Below are 14,765 nucleotides of genomic sequence, written 5' to 3' on the forward strand. Positions count from 1 at the left end.
TAGAACCTTGTTGTTGCTATGGCAACTGAGTTAGATTATTAGGGGATAGCCCAGCCAGTTTTGGCTGGTTTTTGGTTAGTTCAGTGTGTGGCAATAAATGGCTACTTTCAAGGTTTACAGCTCTCTGTGTCTCCAGCGATTTCTTCCTAAAACTGTTGCCCCCAAGGATGTAACAAGCCCCAGGGACGATGCGTGGCGGGGAGGTAGAGGTGGCGATGGCCCCTGCTGTCCCCTCCCCTTTTCTGGCATCACCCCCCATGCCTCCCCGGAGCACCAGTCACCACTGCCTAGCCCTATGGCCTATACCAGGGGTCTAAAACTCGCAGCCTGCGGGCCATCTGCGGCCTGAGGATCTCCCCAATGTGGCCCGCGGGGCCCCAGCAGTTTTGGGGCCAGGTCTCTCCCTTGGCCCCACCTACCGCCCCCGGGGGCTCCCACCCCCCAGGTGATTTAAAATGGCCCAGGGCCCTGGCAGCGCAGTGGAGCTAAGTGGCATCTGCCTGCTTGCTCCACCTGTCTGCCAGCCCCGCCCTGCGGCCCCGGGGTGGGGAGGGGGGGGGCTGTGCCTCTGCACGCTGCCCCCACCCCAAGTGCCCCTGCGGCCAATTGGAAGCTGCAGGGGCGGTGCCTGGGGGCAGCAGTGCATGGAGGGTCCCCGGCCCACCCCGCCTTGGAGCCCCAGGTAAGTGCCCCACCCCCCGACACCCTCCCAGAGCCTGCACCCCCTCCCCTCCCATCCCAAACTCCCTCCCAGAGCCTGCACCCTCTTCCCACACACCCCTCCAATCCCCAAACTCCTTCCCAGAGCCTGCACCCTTCCCCCCTCCCAGAACCTGCACCCCCACCCCCTGCCCAGCCCAGAGCCTGCACCCAGCACCCAAACTGCATCCCAGAGCTTGCACCCCAGACCCCCTCCCCCACCCAAACTCCCTCCCAGAGCCCAACCTCTCATCCCTTCTGCACCCAAACTCCCTCCCAGAGTCTGCACCCCAATCCCCTCCCCCAGACCTCCTCCGCCACCCAAACTCCTTCTCAGAGCCTTAGGCAAGTGGGGGTGGAGTTTGGGGGGGCGGGTTCTGGGCAGCATGAGTGACATTATTGGCCCGCTGGGAGGATTTGAGGACTGGCGCTGGCCCTAAGGTAAATTGAGTTTGAGACCCCTGGCCTACACTATGTAAATAATGACAGGTTTCAGAGTAGCAGCCGTGTTAGTCTGTATTCGCAAAAAGAAAAGGAGTACTTGTGGCACCTTAGAGACTAACAAATTTATTAGAGCATAAGCTTTCGTGAGCTACAGCTCACTTCATCAGATGCATTCGGTGGAAAATACAGAGGGGAGATTTATATACACACACAGAGAACATGAAACAATGGGTTTATCGTACGCACTGTAAGGAGAGTGATCACTTAAGATGAGCCATCACCAGCAGCGGGGGGAGGGGAAAGGAGGAAAACCTTTCATGGTGACAAGCAAGGTAGGCTATTTCCAGCAGTTAACAAGAACATCTGAGGAACAGTGGGGGGGAACGGGTGGGGGGGAGAAATAACATGGGGAAATAGTTTTACTTTGTGTAATGACTCATCCATTCCCAGTCTCTATTCAAGCCTAAGTTAATTGTATCCAGTTTGCAAATTAATTCCAATTCAGCAGTCTCTCGTTGGAGTCTGTTTTTGAAGTTTTTTTGTTGAAGGATAGCCACCCTCAGGTCTGTAATCGAGTGACCAGAGAGATTGAAGTGTTCTCCGACTGGTTTTTGAATGTTATAATTCTTGATGTCTGATTTTTGTCCATTTATTCTTTTACGTAGAGACTGTCCAGTTTGACCAATGTACATGGCAGAGGAGCATTGTTGGCACATGATGGCATAGATCACATTGGTAGATGCGCAGGTGATCGAACCTCTGATAGTGTGGCTGATGTGATTAGGCCCTATGATGGTGTCCCCTGAATAGATATGTGGACAGAGTTGGCAACGGGCTTTGTTGCAAGGATAGGTTCCTGGGTTAGTGGTTCTGTTGTGTGGTGTGTGGTTGCTGGTGAGTATTTGCTTCAGGTTGGGGGGCTGTCTGAAAGCAAGGACTGGCCTGTCTCCCAAGATCTGTGAGAGTGAAGGGTCATCCTTCAGGATAGGTTGTAGATCCTTGATGATGCGTTGGAGAGGTTTTAGTTGGGGGCTGAAGGTGATGGCTAGTGGCGTTTTGTTATTTTCTTTGTTGGGCCTGTCCTGTAGTAGGTGACTTCTGGGTACTCTTCTGGCTCTGTCAATCTGTTTCTTCACTTCAGCAGGTGGGTACTGTAGTTGTAAGAATGCATGATAGAGATCTTGTAGGTGTTTGTCTCTGTCTGAAGGGTTGGAACAAATGCGGTTATATCGTAGAGCTTGGCTGTAGGCAATGGATCGTGTGGTATGATCTGGATGAAAGCTAGAGGCATGTAGGTAGGAATAGCGGTCAGTAGGTTTCCAATATAGGGTGGTGTTTATGTGACCATCGCGTATTAGCACCGTAGTGTCCAGGAAGTGGATCTCTTGTGTGGACTGGTCCAGGCTGAGGTTGATGGTGGGATGGAAATTGTTGAAATCACGGTGGTATTCCTCAAGGGCTTCTTTTCCATGGGTCCAGATGATGAAGATGTCATCAGTATAGCGCAAGTAGAGTAGGGACATTAGGGGACGAGAGCTGAGGAAGCGTTGTTCTAAGTCAGCCATAAAAATGTTGGCATACTGTGGGGCCAAGCGGGTACCCATTGCAGTGCCGCTGATTTGAAGGTATACATTGTCCCCAAATGTGAAATAGTTATGGGTGAGGACAAAGTCACAAAGTTCAGCCACCAGGTTAGCCATGACATTATCGGGGATACTGTTCCTGACGGCTTGTAGTCCATCTTTGTGTGGAATGTTGGCATAGAGGCTTCTACATCCATAGTGGCCAGGATGGTGTTTTTAGGAATCATAGAATCATAGAATATCAGGGTTGGAAGGGACCCCAGAAGGTCATCTAGTCCAACCCCCTGCTCAAAGCAGGACCAAGTCCCAGTTAAATCATCCTAGCCAGGGCTTTGTCAAGCCTGACCTTAAAAACCTCTAAGGAAGGAGATTCTACCACCTCCCTAGGTAACGCATTCCAGTGTTTCACCACCCTCTTAGTGAAAAAGTTTTTCCTAATATCCAATCTAAACCTCCCCCATTGCAACTTGAGACCATTACTCCTCGTTCTGTCATCTGCTAGGAAGATCACCAATGGATTGTAGTTTCCTCAGGAAGTCAGTGGTGTCTCGAAGATAGCTGGGAGAACATCTGAGGAACAGTGGGGGGCGGGGTGGGGGGGAGAAATAACATGGGGAAATAGTATTACTTTGTGTAATGACTCATCCATTCCCAGTCTCTATTCAAGCCTAAGTTAATTGTATCCAGTTTGCAAATTAATTCCAATTTAGCAGTCTCTCGTTGGAGTCTGTTTTTGAAGTTTTTTTGTTGAAGGATAGCCACCCTCAGGTCTGTAATCGAGTGACCGGAGAGACTGAAGTGTTCTCCGACTGGCTTTTGAATGTTATAATTCTTGACGTCTGATTTGTGTCCATTTATTCTTTTACGTAGAGACTGTCCAGTTTGACTAATGTACATGATAGAGGGGCATTGCTGGCACATGTACATTGGGGATGTAAATCTCCCCACCGTATTTCCCACCAAATGCATCCGATGAAGTGAGCTGTAGCTCACGAAAGCTTATGCTCAAATAAATTTGTTAGTCTCAAAGGTGCCACAAGTACTTCTTTTCGTTTTACTATGTAAATAAGAATGTTTTCCTTTGTCTCAGTTCCTAACCCAGAAGGAGAACTGCCTGTCTCACTTTACTGTTCTATATTGACACTCTTCACTGTGGTGTCTAGGCACCTTCCATGTACAATCAATAGCTAAGCCACTAGTGGTGTTCATGGCGTCTCTGGCATGTCTTCCTTTTATGGGTAAAAGCTCTGCTTAGAGTAAGGTGTTCAGAGTTTGGGGGTGGTTGGCTGACTTGTGTCAGGGTCTTTTTGAAGTTGGAGAGCATTAGGGCAGCTGGAGGCGTTCTGGGTGTCATTCTTGTAATGGGGAAAGGCTTTTTTGAAAAGGAACTTTTGGTCCCCATTGTTACCTAGATGTTTTGTAACAGGGCCAAGTTCTTTTGACTGGCTACCAGCATCTATTGTCTGGGGAATAACCTCCCTCAGCCCACCAGGTAAGCAGGTAAACAGAAGATTTAACAAGGAAATATCTTCCAAAACAAACAGGGCTTATTTAGAGAACTTAACAATACCAGGGAATGCAAAGGGGAGAGGAAAATAAAAACAGTAAATAACTCAGTGGTTTGCCCCAACAGTGGGCCTGAAGCCAGGTCCCCAAACAGCCCTTGGCAATAACCAAAAGTTTGTACTTGCAGGTCCTCAATGAACCAAGGTCCCAACGGACCCACGGTATGATGATGGACACACAAGCGGTCATCTGCAATTGGGCTAGGTGGATCCTGGACCTATCACTGCCTCCAGTGATTGCCGGGGACAGGAGATCAGGAGCACAGGAACAGATAGTAAGTTCACTAGGTCACACGTGACAAGTAAGTCAGTGCCAGGTAAGGATGCTCTGTGGTGAAGGAAACTTCCTGAAACCAGCACAAATAGACTGTTACTGGCTGCCTTGCTAGTGGACAGCAACTGCTGATGGGCGCGCAGCCCTTATAAAAGGTTCTGTGTTGTGAAAGTTCCTCAGAGCCTGGCCCTTCTGGAAAGTTCCTAGAAAGATATAAAGAAAAGGAGTACTTGTGGCACCTTAGAGACTAACAAATTTATTAGAGCATAAGCTTTCGTGAGCTACAGCTCACTTCATCGGATGCATTTGGTGGAAAAAAATCTCCCCTCTGTTTTTTCCACCAAATGCATCCGATGAAGTGAGCTGTAGCTCACGAAAGCTTATGCTCTAATAAATTTGTTAGTCTCTAAGGTGCCACAAATCCTCCTTTTCTTTTTGCGAATACAGACTAACACGGCTGCTACTCTGAAACCTGAAACTAGAAAGATATAATTACTGGAAGGGACCTCGAGAGGTCATCGAGTCCAGTCCCCTGTGCTCATGGCAGGACCAAGTTCCAAATCCTTTAAATGTGCCATACACACAACAGCATCAACAACATTCGTAAACATGAAAATAAACACAAGGGAAACAGCCCCACCCCCATCAGAGGGTCTGGGTGTTTCTGCAATAGTAGTAAAAGCAATAGTAGTTTTGAAGCCCCTTGTGGTCTCCCTGGACTCCATAAGAACATAAGAGCAGCCAGACTGGGTCAGACCAAAGGTCCATCTAGCCCAGTAGCCTGTCTCACCAGTGCCAGGTGCCCCAGAGGGAGTGAACAGAACAGGTTATCATCAAGTGATCCATCCCCTGCCGCCATTCCCAGCTTCTGGCAAACAGAGGCTAGGGACACCATCCCTGCCCATCCTGGCTCATAGCCATTGCTGGACCTGTCCTCCAGGTACTTATCTAGTTCTTTTTTGAACCCTGTTAAAGTCTTGGCCTTCACAACATCCTCTGGCAAGGAGTTCCACAGGTTTACGGTGCGTTGGGCGAAGAAATACCGCCTTTTGTTTGTCTTAAACCTGCTGCCTTTTCATTTCATTGGGTGACCCTAGTTCATTGACACTCCCCCCCGACAGGTTTCAGAGTAGCAGCCGCGTTAGTCTGTATTCGCAAAAAGAAAAGGAGGACTTGTGGCACCTTAGAGACCAGCAAATTTATTAGAGCAGAAGCTTTGGTGAGCTGCAGCTCCATGCAGCGGATGCATCCCCGCCTGACTGTTAGTTGTTTAAAATGGCGCTGCACACTGGGGCGAGTTCTCTGAAACCATCCGCTCAGTGACCCCGAGCTCTTTCTTGAGCCCCCGGCAGCTAATTTACACCCCAGCGTCTTCTCCGTCCGCCCGCCCTAGCCACGGGGTCCGCGCTGCGAGCGCCCACAGGCTGCACGTCACGCTGCGGCCTCGCTGTGTCGGGGCGGCGGCCGCCCGTGTTTGCGCTGCGCCGAGCTCCGGCTCTGCCAGGCGGCGGGTCTCAGGTGGGGGCTGCGCGTGTCCCCGAGCGGAGTCCAGGGCTGCCAAGACCCCCCCCGTCCCCTCCTCCACGGAACCTCTGGCTCGGGCTGTTGGTGGTCCCCCCCCCCCCCCCGCCTGCTGCTGGGAGCTGCGGGGGCTGGGGCATGGGCTGCAGGTGCCGGTTCCCCGGCTGGGGGGCAGCAGGGCCCGGCCGGAGACGGGGGAAGGGGAGGCTGCAGCAGCTGGGGGCCATTTCCCCGCCCCCCCCCATCCACATGGCGGCAGTGAGCGGGAGGAGGCGGAAACGGGCTCTGGGGCGCGGGTATTTCCAGAGCATCCGCGGCCCATGGTGCGGGAGGGGAAAAGCCCCGGGGAGCTGGGCGGGTGGGAGCAGCCCGTGGGGCTGGAGCCCTGGGTGTGGGGAACCAGCTGCAAACACCCTTCCCTCCCCCACGCACGACGGGCTCAGCTCCTCCTCCGGGCCCCACACAGTCCGGCGGGGTCGGGTCCAGGGTCCCAGCTGCCGCCTGGCCCCCCACCCAGCCCTCTGCAGGTCAGGAGCCTGCTCTAGCCCCGGGCCCCCGCGGTGCTGGCAGCCAGACTTTTATCAGCCTGGTTGCCCCGGCCCACCCCAGCCACCAGGGTCCTTTTACCCGCAGCTGTTGTGGGGGGAAACTGGGTGCCTGGTAATCTTATGGCGACATAAGAAAAAAGGTTTCAGAGTAGCAGCCGTGTTAGTCTGTATTCACAAAAAGAAAAGGAGGACTTGTGGCACCTTAGAGACTAACAAATTTATTAGAGCATAAGCTTTCCGATGAAGTGAGCTGTAGCTCACGAAAGCTTATGCTCTAATAAATTTGTTAGTCTCTAAGGTACCACAAGTCCTCCTTTTCTTTATAAGAAAAAAGGGTTACCAAAACAAATTTTGCATTTAAATCTGATGACTTGTAACAGGGCTTCTCAAGCAGGGGGCTGGGAGCCTCAAGCAGGTTTCAGGGGGCTGCCAAGCAGGGCCGGTATTACATTTGCTGGGGGCCGAGGGCAGGGAGCTGAAGCTCCACCCCATGGGGCTGAACCCTGAGGCCCCGAGCCTCACCCCTTGGGGCGGAAGCCAAAGCCTGGGCAACTTAGTTTCATGGGGGCCCCTGTGGCCTGGGGCAATTGCATTGTTTGCTACCCCTAATGCTGGCCCTGGCTTTTATATACAGAAAAAGAGTTATTATGGCACAGGTGGTCCTTGGAGGTTTTTACAGCATGTGCTGGGGGGCCTTTGAAAGCAAAAGGCTGAGGACCCCTGCTGTAAAAGTCACATATCCTGGTGATGACCAGGGATCGTAGCTAATAATACAAATAAATAAGGCAATAATTTATCTGTAGTTAATGAATTGAACTCATGGGTTTTAGTCACCATGGGGGAGATCAGCAAAAATACTTAGGTACCTAAGTCCCCCATATGGTCTTTCACAAGGACAAGGTCCAGCTTAGGCCACACCAGGCCTTCCTACCCAAGGTAGAGTCTCCATTCCACCTCACGCAGGATGTCTTCCTGCCTGTCTTCTACCCGAAGCCTCATACGGGCTCTCTGGAACAGAAGCTGATATTAGAAGAGCCCTTGCCTTCTATATAGACCCTACAAGGCCATTCAGAAAGTCAACGCAACTGTTTGTGGCTAGAGCTGAATGCATGAAAGGGAGGCCAGTTTCCTCGCAGTGCATTTCCTCCTGGATTACAGCTTGCATCTGTGCTTGGTGTGATCTGCATACACACTGCAAGGAGTGATCATTTAAGATAAGCCAGTGGGGGGGGGGGGGGACCTTTCATGGTGACAAGCAAGGTAGGCTATTTCCAGCTGTTAACAAGAATATCTGAGGAACAGTGGGGGGGGGGGGGGAGAAATAACATGGGGAAATAGTTTTATTCTGTGTAATGACTCATCCACTCCCAGTCTCTATTCAAGCTTAAGTTAAATGTATCCAGTTTGCAAATTAATTCCAATTCAGCAGTCTCTCGTTGGAGTCTGTTTTTGAAGCTTTTTTGTTGAAGGATAGTCTGTAATCGAGTGACCGGAGAGACTGAAGTGTTCTCCGACTGGCTTTTGAATGTTAAAATTCTTGACGTCTGATTTGGGTCCATTTATTCTTTTAGGTAGAGACTGTCCAGTTTGACCAATGTACATGGCAGAGGGGCATTGCTGGCACATGATGGCATATATCACACTGGTAGATGTGCAGGTGAATGAGCCTCTGATAGTGGGGCTGATGTGATTAGGCCCTATGATGGTGTCCCCTGAACAGATGTGGGCAGAGTTGTCAACGGGCTTTGTTGCAAGGATAGGTTCCTGGATTAGTGGTTCTGTTGTGTGGTGTGTGGTTGCTGGTGAGTATTTACTTCAGATTGGGGGGCTGTCTGTAAGCAAGGACTGGCCTGTCTCCAAGATCTGAGAGTGATGGGTCGTCCTTCAGGATAGGTTGTAGATCCTTGATGATGCGTCAGAGGTTTTAGTGGGGGGCTGAAGGTGATGGCTATTGGCGTTCGGTTATTTTCTTTGTTGGGCCTGTCCTTTAGTAGGTGACTTCTGGGTACTCTTCTGGCTCTGTCGATCTGTTTCTTCACTTCTACAACTACAGTATGCACCTGCTGGAATGCATGGTAGCGATCTTGTAGAGGTTTTTCCTCTGTCTGAGGGGTTGGAACAAATGCAGTTATATCGTAGAGCTTGGCTGTAGGCAATGGATTGTGTGGTATGATCTGGATGAAAGCTTGAGGCATGTAGGTAGGAATAGCGGTCAGTAGGTTTCCGATATAGGGTGGTGTTTATGTGACCATCGCTTATTAGCACCGTAGTGTCCAGGAAGTGGATCTCGTGTGGACTGGTCCAGGCTGAGGTTGATGGTGGGATGGAAATTGTTGAAATCATGGTGGAATTCCTCAAGGGCTTCTTTTCCATGGGTCCAGATGATGAAGATGTCATCAATGTAGCGTAAGTAGAGTAGGGGCATTGGGGATGAGAGCTGAGGAAGCCTTGTTCTAAGTCAGCCATAAAAATGTTGGCATACTGTGGGGCCATGCGGGTACCCATCACAGTGCCACTGATTTGAAGGTATACATTGTCCCCAAGTGTGAAATAGTTATGCGTGAGGACAAAGTCAAAGTTCAGCCACCAGGTTAGCCGTGACATTATCAGGGATACTGTTCCTGACAGCTTGTAGTCCATCTTTGTGTGGAATGTTGGTGTAGAGGTTTCTACATCCATAGGGGCTAGGCTGGTGTTTTTAGGAAGATCACCAATGGATTGTAGTTTCCTCAGGCGGTCAGTGGTGTCTCAAAGATAGCTGGGAGTGCTGGTATCGTAGGGCCTGAGGAGGGAGTCTACATAGCCAGCAATGTGCCAGCAATGCTCCTCTGCCATGTACATTGGTCAAACTGGACAGTTTATGTAGAAGACTAAATGGACACAAATCAGACGTCAAGAATTATAACATTCAAAAACCAGTCGGAGAACACTCCAGTCTCTGGTCACTCGATTACAGACCTGACAGTGGCTATCCTTCAACAAAAAAAAAAAAAAACCTTCAAAAACAGACTCCAGTAAGAGACTGCTGAATTGGAATTTGCAAACTGGATACAATTAATTTAGGCTTGAATAGAGACTGGGAATGGATGAGTCATTACACAAAGTAAAACTATTTCCCCATGTTATTTCTCCCCCCCCCACCTCACCCCACCCCCCACTCTTCCTCAGATATTCTTGTTAACTGCTGGAAATAGCCTACCTTGCTTGTCACCATGGAAGGTTTTCCTCCTTTCCCCTCCCTGCTGCTGGTGATGGCTCATCTTAAGTGGTCACTCTCCTTACAGTGTGTATGATAAAACCCATTGTTTCATGTTCTCTCTCTGTGTGTGTGTGTGTGTGTGTGTGTGTGTGTGTATATATCAATCTCCCCTCTGTATTTTCCACCAAATGCATCCGATGAAGTGAGCTGTAGCTCACGAAAGCTTATGCTCAAAGCAATTTGTTAGTCTCTAAGGTGCCACAAGTACTCCTTGTTCTTCAGTCAGTGACTCATTGACTCCGGCCGCACTTCTGAGGTAGGGCTTAGGATTCACCTACCTGGAATTGATATCAGCAGCCTTAAGCCATACACCTTTTGGGTGTGGTGTACCGTCCCATGTAGTGGCACTGAGACCACTTACAGAGAGAGCTCAAATGAGTCTGCTCTACATCCTTAGGCAAGACCTTAACTGGCATTGAGCCAGCACCACCAGAAGAAGAAGTTCTAGTGGCATCTTTAGCTCATTCTTTAGCTTTTGTGGTCACTAGCCTGTAGACCACAGAAAGGGATCTAGGGCTTGTTGTGGATCATAAGCTAAATGTGTCAACTCTTGGGGGGAAAAAAAAAAAAAAGAGAACATTGTTCTGCGATATATTAGCAGGAGTGTTGTAAGCAAGACACGAGAAGAAATTCTCCTGCTCTACTTCATGCTGATTAGGCCTCAACTGGTGTATTGTGTCCAGTTCTGGGTGCCACATTTCAGGAAAGATGTGGACAAATTGGAGAAAGTCCAGCGAAGAGCAACAAGAATGATGAAAGGTCTAGAAAACGACCTATGAGGGAAGATTGAAAGGAGTGGGTGTGTTGAGTCTGGAGAAGAGAAGACTGAGAGGGGACATGATAACAGTCTTCAAGTACCAGAAAGGTTGTTACAAGGAGGAAGGAGAAACATCTTTCTCCTTAACCTTTGATGATAGGACAAGAAGCAATGGGCTTAAACGGCACCAAGGGAGGTTTCGGTTGGACTTTAGAAAAAAGCTTCCTGTCAGGTGGTTAAGCACTGGAATAAATTGTCTATGGAGATTCCACAATCTCCATCATTGGATATTTTTAAGGGCAGGTTAGACAAACACCTGTCAGGGATGGTCACTCTAGATGGTGCTTGGTCCTGCCATGAGTGCAGGGGACAGGACTAGATGACCTCTCAAGCTCCCTTCTAGTCCTATGATAAATTTATCGTCAGATGAAGTGGGCTCCAGCTCACGGAAGTTTATGCCCAAATAAATGGGTTAGTCTTTAAGGTGCCACAGGACCCCTCGTTGTTTCCACCTAACATGCTGGCTCCCCGTTGATGTTATATGCACGCGTGTGCCTCAGGCAGCTTAGTGGATCACAATGGTGTTCCTTGGATTTTCTAGCCATCTAAAAGCTAGGAGCTGTGATGCAGTGCCAGAGTCCTTTGTGGGGTCCCACTCCACCTTTGTTAAGACTTTCAAGCAGTGGTTCTCAATTTACCATTGTGGGCTGCATCCAGTACTACATGTATGGCCCTGCTGAAGTCTCATGGGCTGTAGCTGTGCCCCGATTATAGCCATGGTTCTCAACCTGCAGCCCAGAGTTCACCTTCCCTCGCCTACTTTTCATCCATAGATTAGAAGAGGAAAACAAGCTTTGCTGCTTTTTCAACTCCCAATCGGTTTCTTTGAATAAACTGAAATGAAGAGAATTCTCTCTGTACCTGCACAAGAGGCTACTGCTGTCCAAAGCTGCTTTAACAAACTGTCGCCAGTGACTGGCACCAGTTCAGTGGCTTGACTTTCTTCAAGTTTTTAATCAGCAAACATGTTCTGCTGGAATATTCTTTTTAATTAATGTAAATTATTTTAATGGATTATAGTAAGTTTAGGCCTTAACATCTATTATAATAAAAAAAGTTTAATTTTAAGTTGGGGTTTATTTAAATAAAGACACCAAATTTTAAACCACTGATTTTTATGCTATCTCAGGGTGGGGGAGGCCAAGTGCTGTGTCTGTGCCCCTCCCAACCTCCTTCCCCTCCACCACCCTGGAGTTGCCAGTGTAGGGGGGAGGCACTACACACAGTTCTGTATTGTGCACACTTGCCTTATGTCTGGAGTGTGCACATCCCTGTCTGCACCCCATCCAGCGACAGTGCATCCCTCCCCTGCTGAATTTGGAGGGGAAGGATGAGAGGAAATGGGAAATCTTCAGTGAGGGGCTTGATGACACAGGAGGGTATTGGTTACTACGCTGTTCTTACCTCTGGGGTTTGTTCTGAGGGATGGGGGAAATGGAACACCATAAACAAACCCACTGACCCTTGTGCTGTCCTGACTGTCGTTTCAGATTCTAGGTCAGCCGGGAAGGGAGCCAAAGCCGTGGAGGATTATGTAGCTGACTGCCACGGCTGTATGAAGCTGGTTCTTGCTGCTGGTGAGAGGGGTACAAGTTGATGAGAGTCCAGCACCCACCACTGCCTCACTGAGAGGAGAGATGAAGGGAGAGGAAGCAGATCCCTCTGAGCCTTACAGGTCCAGAAACCTGAAGAGTAGAGGAAAACCAGGTAACAGGAGTTTTCCCTGCCTAGCAACAGGCTGAAGAGAAATGCTGAAATGCTGACTTTCAGTGGTGGGTGTAACTGCTCCCCCATCCCACCCCGGTGCAACAGGGGTGGTATTCCTTCAATGGACACCGCTTGTTACCTGCCGCTGCTCTCGTGTTGCTGTTGTTGCACGTGTATTTTTAAGACTGCACGTATCAAGGTTCCTTCCCCACTCTGAACTCTAGGGTACAGATGTGGGGACCTGCATGAAAGACCCCCAAGCTTATTCTTACCAGCTTAGGTTAAGAACTTCCCCAAGGTACACTCTTTGCCTTGTCCTTGAACCATATGCTGCCACCACCAAGCGTTTTAAATAAAGAACAGGGAAAGAGTCCACTTGGAGACATCTTCCCCCAATCCCTAGGGAGGGCTTGATAAGAATCCTCACCAATTGTTACAGGTGAACACAGACCCAAACCCTTGGATCTTAACAATGAAAAAAAATCAAATCATCAGGTTCTTAAAAGAAGAATTTTAATGAAAGAAAAAGGTAAAAGAATCATCTCTAAAATCAGGATGGTAAATACCTTACAGGGTAATCAGATTCAAAACAGAGAATCCCTCTAGCCAAAACCTTAAGTTACCAAAAGACACAAAAACAGGAATATACATTCGATCCAGCACAGCTTATTTTACCAGGCATTAAAGAAAAGGAAATCCAATGTATTTCTAGGTAGATTACTTACTAATCTAACAGGAGTTGTGAGGCTGCATTCCTGATCAGTTCCTGGCAAAAGCATCAAACCCTTTGTTCGCCCCGCTCCAGATTTGAAAGAACCTTGTCCCCTCATTGGCCATTTTGGGTCAGGTGCCAGCGAGGTTATCTTGGCTTCTTAACCCTTTACAGATGAAAGGATTTTGCTTCTGGCCAGGAGGGATTTTATAGCACTGTATACAGAAAGGTGGTTACCCTTCCCTTTATATTTGTGACATGTTCTATCCCCTTTGGCTCATGTCTCCCTGGGTCGCTCCTGTCACTGCTCTTTCCTTCGGTTTGAAAGGGTCAGATCCTCCCTGCCATGTGCGATCAGCAGGCAGGCTGAGGTGTGCACACTCCTAACACACACAGAGCCCTGCCTCTGTGCAGGGCAAGGAACAGGTGTAGATTCATAGATACCAAGGTCAGAAGGGACCATTCTGATCATCTAGTCCGACCTCCTGCACAGTGCAGGCCACAGAATCTCACCCACCCACTCCTACGAAAAACCTCACCTATGTCTGAGCTATTGAAGTCCTCAAATCACGGTTTAAAGACTTCAAGGAGCAGAGAAGCCTCCCTCAAGTCACCCATGCCCCATGCTACAGGGGAAGGTGAAAAACCTCCAGGGCCTCTCCAATCTGCCATGGAGGAAAATTCCTTCCCGACCCCAAATATGGCAATCAGCTAAACCCTGAGCATATGGGCTAGAGAAAATTCTTTCCTGGGTAACTCTGATCCCATCCATCTAATATCCCATCTCAGGGGATTAGTCCTATTTACCCTGAATATTTCAAGATCAATTACTTACCAAAATCCCATTATCCCATCATACCATCTTCTCCATAAACTTATCGAGTAGAATCTTAAAGCCAGATCGATCTTTTGCCCCCACTGCTTCCCTTGGAAGGCTATTCCAAAACTTCACTCCTCTGATGGTTAGAAACCTTCTTCTAAATTTCGAGTCTAAACTTCCTGGTGGCCAGTTTATACCCATTTGTTCTTGTGTCCACATTGGTGCTGAGCTTAAATAATTCCTCTCCCTCTCCTGTATTTATGCCTCTGATATATTTATGGAGAGCAATCATATCTTCCCCTCAACCTTCTTTTAGTTAGACTAAACAAGCCAAGCTCCTTAAGTCTCCTTTCATAAGACAAGTTTTCCATTCCTCGGATCATCCTAGTAGCTCTTCTCTGTACCTGCTCCAGTTTGAATTCATCCTTTTTAAACATGGGAGACCAGAACTGCACACAGTATTCTAGGTGAGGTCTCACCAGTGCCTTGTATAATGGTACTAAAACCTCCTTATCCCTACTGGAAATGCCTCTCCTGATGCATCCCAAAACCGCATTAGCTTTTTTCATAGCCATATCACATTGGCAGCAACGTCATCCTATGATCAACCAATACTCCAAGATCCTTCTCCTCTGCCGTTACTTCTAATTGATGTGTCCCCAACTTATAACTAAAATTCTTGTTATTAATCCCTAAATGCATAACCTTACACTTCTCACTATTAAATTTCATCCTATTACTATTACTCCAGTTTACAAGGTCATCCAGATCCTCCTGTATAATATCCTGATCCTTCTCTGAATTGGCAATACCTCC

General features: G+C 48.7%; 1 protein-coding gene across 6 annotated transcripts in view; it reads left to right on the forward strand.

Annotated features, from left to right (window-relative positions):
- LOC119842870 (C-type lectin domain family 2 member B-like) overlaps nucleotides 1-14,765 on the forward strand; it is a 40,869-nt gene that overhangs the window by 12,666 nt on the left and 13,438 nt on the right. For 3 of the 6 annotated variants that reach the window (XM_043497131.1, XM_043497130.1, XM_043497128.1), the window contains exons 3-4: nucleotides 4,420-4,566; nucleotides 12,201-12,418. In XM_043497131.1, the coding sequence (XP_043353066.1) occupies nucleotides 12,348-12,418 (71 nt within the window). In that variant the 5' untranslated portion in view covers nucleotides 4,420-4,566; nucleotides 12,201-12,347. Of the gene's footprint in view, nucleotides 1-4,419; nucleotides 4,567-5,959; nucleotides 6,084-11,516; nucleotides 11,707-12,200; nucleotides 12,419-14,765 lie in introns of those variants that run through there. The other 3 variants (XM_043497126.1, XM_043497127.1, XM_043497129.1) reach the window with 3 other exon arrangements.

This window comes from Dermochelys coriacea, chromosome 14 (assembly GCF_009764565.3).
Source record: "Dermochelys coriacea isolate rDerCor1 chromosome 14, rDerCor1.pri.v4, whole genome shotgun sequence".
Taxonomy (NCBI): Eukaryota; Metazoa; Chordata; order Testudines; family Dermochelyidae; genus Dermochelys; species Dermochelys coriacea.